Source organism: Cryptomeria japonica, chromosome 10 (assembly GCF_030272615.1).
Source record: "Cryptomeria japonica chromosome 10, Sugi_1.0, whole genome shotgun sequence".
Taxonomy (NCBI): domain Eukaryota; kingdom Viridiplantae; phylum Streptophyta; class Pinopsida; order Cupressales; family Cupressaceae; genus Cryptomeria; species Cryptomeria japonica.
In genome coordinates, this window is record NC_081414.1 from 289,020,960 (window position 1) to 289,033,540 (window position 12,581).

At 32.7% G+C, this 12,581-nt stretch overlaps 1 protein-coding gene across 1 annotated transcript; it reads right to left on the bottom strand.

Moving 5' to 3' along the window:
* Window positions 1-825: 825 nt before the first annotated feature.
* LOC131034302 (cytochrome P450 78A4) lies at window positions 826-2,937 on the bottom strand. The gene is made up of 2 exons (XM_057965773.2): window positions 1,893-2,937; window positions 826-1,808 (listed from the first exon to the last, which is right to left on the bottom strand). The coding sequence occupies exons 1-2, from the start codon at window positions 2,904-2,906 to the stop codon at window positions 1,197-1,199; spliced, it is 1,626 nt and encodes a 541-aa protein (XP_057821756.2). The 5' UTR covers window positions 2,907-2,937; the 3' UTR covers window positions 826-1,196.
* Window positions 2,938-12,581: the final 9,644 nt, after the last annotated feature.

Genomic DNA, 12,581 nt, shown 5'->3' on the forward strand with positions numbered 1-12,581 from the left:
AGACTAATTTGTAGTAATGAATTTATCCTTGCAATCACAATATTGTCGCATTCAAATTTTAAAGTTTAAATCCAAATATGAATACTTCCCACCATTGTACTTCCCACTAAAGCTTGCCTAAACAAAAAATTGTGTGATGCACTATGCATGTTTGTATTGAAAATAAATCAATGCATTAATTTTAATCAAATAATAACCTCCTCACAATCAACAGATCAAGTACCCCATTCCTAGTTTAATTGGTTCTCTAAAAAGCATCTAGCTTTGCATAATCAATCTTGAGGCATTTGAATCACAAAAAAATGTTGTTTGTTATTATTGTTTAATGTTTGTGGGTTGATCTAGAAGAAATTGATTATTTATGACTAATATAAAAAAATTACATTATTTTAAAAGGTTATCTATTCCCTATATTTTCAAAAAATAATATGAAAAAATATAATCTACAAATCACATACAACAAGATTGTAATTTTAATATAAAAATTATATATAATTATTTTTTTTACATTTATTAATATTTAAAAATGATTACAGATATTAACACAAAACTTAATTATATTTGTGTATAATCATATGAATAAAGTCTACCTATGTTTTGTATTAATTCTATAATATCAAACTATGTTAAAATCAAGTTGATTTCTAAAGCAATTATGATCACTCATACATTTTATTCTTGATATAGAATCATATTTTCTATCGAGAATATTCATTAATGTTATTATCTAATTAGATTGCCATGTATAATCATGTATAATCAAGGATGATGCTTTGTATCCCTTAACCTAATATATAATGATGCTCATAGCAATTCTTATGGCAAATACATGACGGTAACATTACAGGCGGTACAAGAAACTTAATAATCAAATTCAAGTCTGTTTTACTCGTATTACACCACACCAATCTCACACACTTTTGTAAACAGCAACCTTGCATTTTCACACCACACCAAGCTCACACATTTTTGTCGATAGTAACCTTGCATGTCCATTCATAAACAAACACCAAGGCAAACTACGTCGAAATATTCTGCAATAATCCATGGTTAGGAAAATCTATATATAACTTCTCAATTTCCAGCAGATGATCGGTTTTAAGCAAACTACGTTTAGACTATTATTCTATAATAGTATAGTGATGATATAGTAGCACGATTAAACAGGTAAATTTGAATCCTATGTTTGGGAGATCTCAATAAGGGTTTATGGTTGTGGCAATCGCAGTAAGGGGTGTGACCATTTGGGAGGACAACTTGAGAACCTCGGTGAGATCTACTGGGTGTTGAGTTGATGTTGTCCACTTGTAATGGTGGAGTAGTTTTGCTACCCAGAGATGAACAGTGGTAAGACCAAGAGCCTTTCCTGGACAAACTCGCCGACCAGCGCCGAAGGGTGCAAGCCTCAAGTCATTACCGCGAACATCTACTTTCTCTTCGACAAATCTCTCCGGCCGGAATTCATGAGGTGACTCCCAGATCTCAGGGTCGTGAGTGATGGACCACATGTTAACCATGGCTGTCGTCCCAGCTGGAACATGCATACCACCTGCAATATCAACGTCCTCGGTGCATAAACGCGCCCATGACAGCAGAGGCCCCGGTGGATGCATTCTCAAACTCTCTTTTACAACTGCTTGCAGGTATGGGAGCCTTGCTATGTCCTCATCCTTCACGCTTCTATCCCTTCCTATCACTGCCTCTAACTCCGCCTGAGCTCTCCCTTGTATTTCTTCATTCAATACCATCTCCGCCATGGTCCACTCTGTAACTAGAGCTATAGTGTCTGTGCCGCGGAATATCATTTCCTGTATGTGACAAATATTTATATGTTTCATCAGAAGTTTGATATACCGGTATGAAAACAAATAATAAAATGGGCTATTTCTTACCCAGAGAACAGCGATGATGTCTTCGTCGTGGAGCTTATCTTGTCCTTGAAGCGAAAGCAGCACACCCACGAAATCTGAATCGGCTGTGTCCCTCGGCACAGGATTCTGTCGATGTTGGTTTATGATGCTTCGGACGAATGCCCTAACGCGAGGTACGAGTCGAGCGCAGCGGGTGTGGATTCGGAGAGGGTCAAGTGCTCTTAGCCAAGGAAGATAATCGGCCCAATTAAATGCTCCGAGCAGTTCAAACCCCTCCTCCACCATCTCCCTCACCTCTTTACCTTCGTCACCATCCAACGTTACACCAAACACGCTTCCCATGATGTTTTTGAGAGCCGCCGCTTGGAGATGTGGACGGAGGCTGACGACACCTTTGCATGCACACTCGTTACGTATATCAGATAGCATTTTCAAGCTGTCCGCCTGACGGCTGGCTTCATGCGCAGCGATTCTTCGTGGGCTAAAGAGATGAGCAGCCGAAATCCTACGCAGCATTCTCCAGTAGTCGCCGTTGGGTGCAAAGCCTATTGCTCTCTCAAACATGAGTTGCTGGGCAGATTGTTTGAGAGGCCTGTCCGCAAAGTGAGGAGAGCTCATGAGCTCCCTGGCCACTTCTGGATCGGACGTTATAACTGCGGGGGTAGAGCCCAAGCTGAAGGCCATCAACTTTTTCGCCTCGTGAGTAACCGCCAATTGAGCAAGCTTACGGTGAGCATGACCGCCACTCATTTCCACTAGACTTCCGATTATGGGCCACCCTCGGGGCCCTGGAATCTTCTTCTTATTATTCTTTCCGGCCCATGCACATCCACCAGTAGTCCGCCAGTAGAGAATTACTGCGCAAAGCAGAGCAGAAACTAGAATAGCCAAGTGCGGCTTCCATGCACAAATATCACTTTTGTTGAGTTGAATATTATCTAAGAAACAGAAGTTAGGGCCATTGCAACTCAAGGGAGCTAGTAAATACACCCACCACCCTCGTGCTCCACCACAGCTCACCACACGATTCTCCATTTACAACACTCACAAGCCCAAACTAAGGAAAACCAAGCGAAAATCTATACTTAGATGCTCGTCTTGTCCAGTTTAAATAGAGGTGTAAAGGGCTGAGGAGTTCCTCAGTAAATAAGTATGGTGGCAGGGCCGAGGAGGGGGGAAGAAGTTTAGGCAAAAGTGCGGGCGACACAATGTAGGGCTGAAGCCCCTACACCGAATCGACAGGGAGACAAAAATCTCAACAATGCTGGAATCTCATATACTCGGAGTTGCTATATAATGGGCATCAATCTTTCCAATGACCTGGCAAGCTTTCTTGTCCCTGACTTCGGTCACTGCAACTTCCACGCATCGAATGTATATTTGTTTCCTGCTGAGCACTGCTAATAAAATAAATTTGACCTGAATTGCTTCGCTTAAAGAGAACCCATTTCATTCAGTGCGATTTCCTTTAATGTTGTGATCCCCTGTCTTCTGTTCGATATGCTCAGACTTTATTACCTTATGAACTTCTTTTAGCAATAAAATAGTAAAGTCAGTTTTATAGAAAACTATAGAAAAGTATTTACATTAATTTTATAAAACTGTAACCCATAAATTATATTATCTAAACCGCGAGACAAATATATTGATTTTAGCTGTTCTAAATTAAAAATGTTGAATGATGTTTCCCATATCAGCCTTTTTTTAAACATCATCTGTCCCCTAATGTTCAAGCAATATACCCAGTTAAAAATTGAGTGATTTAAAAATACATTTATGGATGCATGTGTTAAGAATAAGGCTCAACTCTTTTGAGATATTTATTAGACTACCTTATTCTATTTGAGATTTTTATATATATGTACTTAATATTTTTTCCTCTTTTTTGGATAATTAAATAGTTGGAAGGGTCAGCACCTATTATATTAGAACAAAATTTAGGATACATAAAAGATAAGTCTATAATGTCTAACAATTCAGATGAAATTACAGAGAGTATGTTTCTATGTACTTAGTGTTTTAGTTATAAACCAATTGTAGGAAATCTTATATTACTTTGACAATGCTTTGAATAACGACTTGCTCAAACACTATATAGACATTTATTTTCTTTATTGCAATATATATATATATATATATATATATATATATATTTGGTTATATCATGGAGGTCGTCTTGTTATATTTTTCTTATGGTGATATTATTTATGTGTACTCTTACTGTGTTGTTATTAGGGTTTATATTTTATCTCTTTGAATTTATTAAGTAGATAGAATGCACACTTTGTTGTTGTATAATAGATAAAATATGTAGATGTTCCACATTGCTTATTATGATTAATCTCACCTAATTATAATTACTTTTTTACATCTTCCCTTTTGTACTGGGTAACATGTCATTAGAAAAGTAGATTAGAGATTAATTTGTTACTATTGACAAATTCATTATCAAGCTTTCAATAAATTTTAAGGAGTCATTTAATTAAAAATTAGTAGTCTCATATTGCTGTAGAAGACTAATGGAAAGGAGTTATTTGATATCCACATTATGTACATTTAGATGCACATATACCTAACCATAATAATAAAAAATATTACTTTCAAAAAATTTATCCAAACTTATAGTTTTTTTACATAACATTGATAGATAATTAAAAAATAGAACATTGAATGTAGACGATTCACAATATACTAAATGTAGTTGAACTTTGATTGTCTTTTGGTTCAATTTTAAAAAGATTATTTTTTTACTTTTTTTCATTTTTATATGTTTTTTTTGTTATGAATTATTATCATGAGGTGGCATATTTGGCATTGATGTTAAGTCTATTTGATGGGTTTGAATGTTGTTTGATTTTATTTTGAAGAATATGAAATTAATTTAGATGTGGCCTTGAGTGTGGCTAGTCTAGTCAATCCCTTCTCTTTCAAATGGGTTCACATCTCTATACCACTCTTCGCATCACCTTGACATGGTAAAGACATGTTTCGAATTAAAAAGTGGTGTTCATCAATGAAATGGGGTTAGAATGAATATTGGATGGATAGAGTGACATGGTACTAGGGTAAAAGTACAAAGTTGTGTCACACTTTTATAAAGGAAATAGCCAATGCTGATTCAACTTTTTAAATTAAATTAATAGAAAGTGAAATATATGTTTTGAATTTTGAAATGATGTAAACTAATCAAATTTATATTCTTATATCTATTTTAAGTTTGTAATTTAAAAAAAAAAATTGAAAAATTATTTGAATATAGTTTTTTATAAAATAAACACTATAATTTAGTTGCTGAAAAAATGCTGAAATTGAAGTTACACAAGCCACCACACTTTATTTAGTAAAATTTACTTTTTTTTCTTAAATTTTTGTTTGTATATTGATAACTTGAAACTTTAGTGCATGGATATATTGTTTACTAATTTTTATAAATATATATTTTTCAATAAATTTGAAAAGTTGCGTGTGCTGAAATATAACTGTTTCCAATTCCCACCACCTTTTTTCTTAATTATTTATCCAAATCAAATAAGAATTATATCATCTTGACATAGATTCTTTTCTCTACTGCATCATATTTTTTTCAATTTTTTTAATAAATTTTAGTATTTTTCCTTGACAAGATAATCAACCTTATATTTTAGTGCTGATAACCTACTTTCAATAAAAATAAAGTATAAAACATGAAAAACTAATTAAAATATTAAAAGATATATATTTTGGAAAATTCACTTATAGATCTATAAAAGCGTATTTTTACATTTCAAAAAAAAAATTATTTATAAGAGTAGGAGTTGTTGAAACATGAAAAACTAATTAAAATATTAAAAGATATATATTTTGGAAAATTCACTTATAGATCTATAAAAGCGTATTTTTACATTTCAAAAAAAATTATTATTTATAAGAGTAGGAGTTGTTGAAACATCGAGTTTTAATTTTTTTTTGGAATTAGACCCAAAGTAGTATAAAATATACATTTAGTAGACACTTCCAATTGAAAAAGTTGTGGCCCATATATAACTTAGCTATAATGAATCTATATAGACCATATGTTTGACTAAAATTAATTTTTAGTTAGAATTACTTAAATTCACTTGTGCTGATAAGTTAGCTTGAAACGTGACACATTTTATGCTTTTACCCACTAGTTTTAAGTCTCTTCCCTTAGTATAGGAACAAGTTAATATTTCCATGTTTATTTAGTTGTGTGAGAAATTATAACAATGTATAAATAATTATTTATTACTTACATAGATAGTTATTAGATGCACATTAAATTGAAGGTATGCCTTCTTGTTATTATCTCAATTATTTTTAAATTATGTGAATATTCAAAAGAATTGAAATTAGTATGTTACTTTTAAATTTGTAATTATAATGGAACTATAATTATGTTTGGAAGTTTTAATTTTTCATATACATTATAGAATGTTTTTTTCTATTTTGTATAAATATGTGTTATTTGCAAAGAGAAGGCTTGTGAATCCTCTTCATGCATTTTTGTTTCTTTGGTGTATAATTTCTCGAGGTTTCTTTGATATTATGGCTCTTCCTTGGTTTATGTTGGGTAAGATACTAAAATAGATGTTAATATTTGATGGGGATTCTATAGAAATATTTAAATACCATGAAGAAGATCTAAACAACAATCTACCTTCCATGTCTCCCTTGTAATTTATAGCATTGTCATGAAATAAACAATTATTATGTTCTTTTGATGATTAAAAAAAAAAAAAATGTGTACATAATAAGTTTTCAAAACACCCGATATTTGGATGTACCATAGGAGATGATTAATTTTATTCCTTTTTTACTTATTATAAAATAGATTATATTAAGGCTATTAAAAAATGGGTGTTGTATACTTTGCGAAAAAATATAATTAGTTTTAATTAAGTAAAATAAATATTTATTTATGGAAAATTTATAAATAAGTTTTTAGCCATATTAAATATTATTTTGGGTCCACTTATAATTGTTTATATATATTGTGTGTGCATTACACATTGAAAAAAATTAATATTGGGGAAAATTCTTACCAAAAATTATACCTTGGGGTCAATGGTTTTGGACTACATGGATTTACTTTATATTGAGGATAAATAATGTAAAATTTATGATAGAGCACTTGAATCCACATTAATATTATTGTGATCTAGTTGACATCTATGGATTCTAAATTTATATGGAAGGTTAGTGTTTTACCCTCATATATTCTTTGTTATAATTATGGAACAAAATTTAATGGAGAGTAATAATACCATCTCTAACAAATTTCTTAATGTGTTGACTAGTGCATTATTTTCTAGGAATATTATTAGGAACATTTTTTTCCTAGGATTTTTTTTGCTCATTTTGATAAATCTAATATCTTAAACCCTAAACCATAGGGTTTTCAACATAATCCTATTTATTTTTCCTTCTATTCCTTTTGTGAATTTTTTAGAAAATCCCTTTCTATCTAAGTTTATATTTCCAAATCCTTTTTGGTCATGATTTTATTGACCCCTTTTTTCTAGTGACTAAATTTAATCATTAACATGCATGCCTTTTAAAAGAACTTATTTTCCTTTTCATAGGCTTATTTGGTGCTCGCTACCTTTATCCTATAGGTAACTATATGTTGCATTATCATTGCATTGTTTATCTCCCATTCATTTCATGCTCTCATTTAATTCAAAAATTTAATATGCATTTTTCTTTTTCAATTTCCATCAATCACTATTAGTGTTGGGTTGTATTCTAGGTGTATACCATGTGGTTCAAGGTAATTGCTCTAGTTTATCTAACAAAATGTGTTCTTCTACTTTAATGAATCCTTGGGCATATTTGTTTGCTTTGAATATTTTATTACATTGATTTTGGGTCCAACCTTGTGTGGGGATCCGTATTGGGATTTTATATCTGGAAGATATGTTTTGGACTAACTAGTGATATGTTGCTTGGTTACCATGTTGAATACCTTGGAGGATGTGTAATAGCAGGTGAATTGTTTTAAACTACTTAGAAAGAAGTGATATTGTGTTTTTAGGTGCTCTCTATCTCTTGGATTGAATTGCTTTCACCATAATTATGTTTTGGTGGCTGAATTGATAAGACATGTTTTTCCTTTGCTTTGACTAACCTAATTAATGTCTGTAATGAAGAAGATGGTATATATACAATATTGAATTGATGATGATGGTGTGGATGAATGTGTCGATCAATATATATTCTATATCTACACGATTAAATCATTTGTAGAGGTCACTAATGTGAAGCTGTGAAAGAGAAAGTATGTGGTGATTATTGTGTAGTTGGTTTCTTGCCACATAGATTCAAGGATGGCTTCATACTTGGAGATTTCAAGAGGTAGTGTTGTTTAAGGTTTATTCATTCTTGATTCACATATTCATTTACCTTTCTTGAAGATGGTGAGTCTTCTCTAAGTTTTTTATCTTTCCACAAGGTAGTGCATCTTAGCCTACAAGTCCTTTGTATCTATCCCTAGGATAGTGCATCTTAGCCAAAATATTCTTTAGATGGTTGTCCACTTCCTCGATAATGAGCCTAAAATAATATTATAATCATTTAATATATTATGAGTTAACTCTCACCATGGTTTTTTCTTGTTTAGGGTTTCGACATAAATCTAGTGTTCTCTTGTGCTTAGTGATTCAATGTCTCATTTTTTTTACTACTAATAAGAATAAGGTTAAAATAACTATGGATTGTGAAAAAAGTTTAAGGCTTTGGTGAAGACTAATTTAGGCTCCCTCTAAATCCTAAAGTGTGTTCAACAATTAGTGTTAGAGAAATACCAAGTTCCTTTAGAAGAAGTTGTAAGGTGTTAGAATTAGGGTTTCACAACTTAGATTGATAAGGAAACTAACTTCACTTGGGACCAACCTTACATTAATGAGGGAATTGAATTTGATTGATCCAATCCTAAAAGGATTGAATAGATATTAAATTAATCTTCCTTGGTTATGTTGAAACTAAATTTGAAATAGGGTTAAATTGTAAGGCTACATCTAAGACAAACAATAAGAAATTGATATAAAATAATAGTAACAAAATATTTTAGATACCATGGAGAGCCATAAAACTAGATTTGAGAATAGAAAATAGATCAAAACCTATGATAAAAAAATCAAGATGGATTTTTGGGACCAAGGGGAGTCAATTGTCCTAGTCCTCTACTTTTCACTTAGTTGGTTCCCAAATCAACAGATTCTAAGTCCTAAAGAAATAGCCTTTGACTTATCAATAGACTAAGAAAGGAACTTGGCCAACGAACAAGGTTCTGTCATAGGACTGAACATTTTTGCACTTTAGGCTCTGCAAAACCTAGGTGGGTCTCCCTAACAAGGCTTTGATAATTTAGAGCACCATACATTTAGACATTGTTCATTACAACAGATATCTCAATGAAAATATACCATGGAAAGATGAGTTAAATCTTGGTTATGGTTGTAACCTCAATTTATAACACTTACGCATGCATTGAGAATAGCTTTTCTATGCTAGCACTACTCCTAAAACAATAAATGAAAAGATATATTTGATGAATGATCTTGACTATGAAGAATATGACTAGTGCTTATTCTATGGAAAACATAGTCTAACCACAAGTCGGTTATGAGCAGCAAATGTGATATATTATAATCACTTAGTAAATACTATATGCCTTGCATACAAGATTCATATGAAACCATCGTATATTTTCTCACACCAACTTATCTATATGTTATAATATTCTTAAGATAGAATTTTATCCATTTTCTTGAAATGAAACCTATCACCAAGACCATAAATTCCCCATTAGAGAAGACAAATCATAGTATCGTTAACACTACAATTCATACAACACACACTAAAGTAGGAGCAAATAGAAAATGATCTCTTTTATTGATTTTCAAAAAATGTGAGATACTACATATGAAATAGCTCTGAAGAGACTTGTAGGGAAATATTGTTTTCTATTTCTTTTAGCTCCTAATATATACTACTTCAAAAAATTTCAGAATACATCTTACTGGCCTTGAATTCCCTTTTATAAGACAAGGGAGTAAAAAGAGCTTTAGGCCAAGTAAGACACATGTCAAAATTTGATTGCCTAAGACTAAAATATGCCCTAAGGAAATTTTCCTTATGCATTGCATGCAATCTTCTTGGAGGCATTAAATGTGGGCGACTGTGAAAGCATCTTCTAAGGACTGGAGTCGCGGGCCTAATGGGCATGATACTAGGTTGTCCTTCGCTATAGTACCCATCACAGTCAAAATTTGGATGTTGGTGCTTGATGTCAAGTGCATTGGGACTTGGTACATGTTTGTTGAGTGTTCAAATCTTACCTCCCAAAATGGACACCTACCAAAAATTATAGGAGATACAAAAATAGAAATGGACAACAACTAGTCCTCTTCCTCTGCTTGCTCCTCTTCAAAGGAGCAGTAATTTGTATGCCAGTAGTCAATTTTATCTATAAGCCAAGTGAAGGATTTACAATTTTGTAGCTTACTAATGGCCTCTTTGGTTTTATGAGTGTGCACAGTTGCTTCTTCCAAGATGAATTTATGATACAAAGAATCAACATCAAGAATCTTACCAATAATCAAATGATATGAATCTTTCTTATTGGGATCTCCAAAAAGTAACTATAGAACTGTATCAATTGATTCCTAAAAATTCATCTTCCACTTGTCTAGGTCCTTTATTTGTCCATCTCCTGTCAAAATTGAAGGTATATACCCCTTCTAAAGGCCTTTGAAAGAATCTGATTTTTCCTTTAGCTTCTTGTCCTCTTCTTCAACATGAGGTAACTCTTTAATCATAAGATTATATTTTTTCCATGTTATTCCTACTATCTGAGGAGTATTATGTTAATCCTATGAGTATCCGGTTAATACTGAGAGGGGGGGGGGGGGGGTTGAATCAGTATTAAGACCAATTCAAACTTTAACTCATAATCAAACTTATTTCAGCTTATCTCAGATCTGAAACCATTTAACAAATATCTCAACTTGTATAATCAGATCTAATAACCTTTATCAGATTTGCTTAACACATTAATCAAATCATTTACCAATACTTTCACCACCAAAGTAATCATATAAACTTGATCAACTACCAACTCATTAACCTTATCAATAAGATCAAATACTTTCTCAGACAACTTCTTATCAATACTGGTAACCTCTCATAAACTTTTGATAAAACATCATAACCGATGTCTTAAAAATAATGCATGAAATAAAATAAAAACAAGAACATCACATGAAAAACATTCCACACATAAACACCATAAGTTTTTGATGTGGAAACCCAAATATGTAAAAACTCACAGTGGGATTTGGCACCCACAAATATTTGTACCCTTTTGAAGCATGCCCTGTTAGGAGCTTAGCCTTGTTAGAAGATTACAATACACCCGGTTAAGACTAGATCCTATTAGGAGTCACCCAGTTAGGGGATTTGCCTTGCAACCCGATTAGGAGCTTGATGATTTGTTAGGATCAACCTCGTGAGAGGATTTAACACTCTTTTGAGAGTTGCCCTATTAGGGAACTTAAATGATTAAGGCCTGTTAGAACCTACCCGGTCAACAGATTTAACCTGCTGCAACTGTTAGGGAACAACAGTAAGAAAATGATCTGTTTCTTGCACTTCTTTGCTTGCTTGATCAGATCCAGTTATACACAACACTCTACAACTCACAGGAAAATCTCACACTTCACTTGGATGACTTAACACATTCTCTAGGACCACCAACACAATAAACATCAACTGTGTCAACCTAAATAGCCATCTCACCTATGTCGGCCAAAAAACCTAATTACATCATGAATTTACAATAAGATCACAAAAGATCATCGTAGATCACTATCCGGATCATAACAACAAATTAAAATGCAATATCAATCATTGATTGATCATAACTCATCACAGAAATCTGATATGTATCCTCAAAACACTCTACTAAGTGTTTCACTAGAAACCAAGAAAATCTTTCTTGAATCGCACCAAAACAACTATTAAATCTTTCACGTGGGTTGTGTCATGTTACCAATTTTAAGTAGATTCGTTGTCGATCATCATCATAACAGAAATCATTACCGGTTTGATGATTTCTTCTCTAGTCCTTAAACCCTACTAAAACCTTAGCAAAACTTCATAAAAAATTTAAAGCATGCCTTCCAATAATCATCACAAGTTCCGGTTCTGATGATAAACTTCTTTTCATGATACAAGTTCACCATCCAAATTGCAAATCACCAATCATCGCCAATTGACCGATCCAATAAAAACAATTTTTCTTTACCAGTTAAAGTCCTATTTCACAGACTTTAGTTCATTGCCAGTAAACCATGTCTTCTGGTAAACCAAATCACTTAGATGATAAGACAAAACATCAGGAACATCAAGAACCAACAATGACAACACAAATAATTGATCATGTCATATATTCATAGAATCTCAATCTCTTCATCACAAATAGACTTATCTCCTTTACCAGTGCACTCATCCAACTTCAACTGCATGACTTGATCTGCGTCAGTTATGCCAAATGTCGACAATCTCCCCCTTTGGCATTGATGGCAACACTAATCATATATACAATCAAAATATGATCATCATCAACTTGCTTGCTGATATCACATCCCTTTTTGTCATCTCCCCCTAAATCAATGCTTCACTCAATCTGATCTTTCAACTTCTCACATG

What these genes read in the sequence shown, in the direction of transcription:
- LOC131034302 (XM_057965773.2), bottom strand. Translation starts at nt 2,906, where the DNA reads ATGGAGAATCGTGTGGTGAGCTGTGGTGGAGCACGAGGGTGGTGGGTG. An exon ending in ACATCATCGCTGTTCTCTGG is followed by an intron (nt 1,809 to 1,892) that starts GTAAGAAATAGC and finishes TGTCACATACAG; the next exon opens with GAAATGATATTCCGCGGCAC.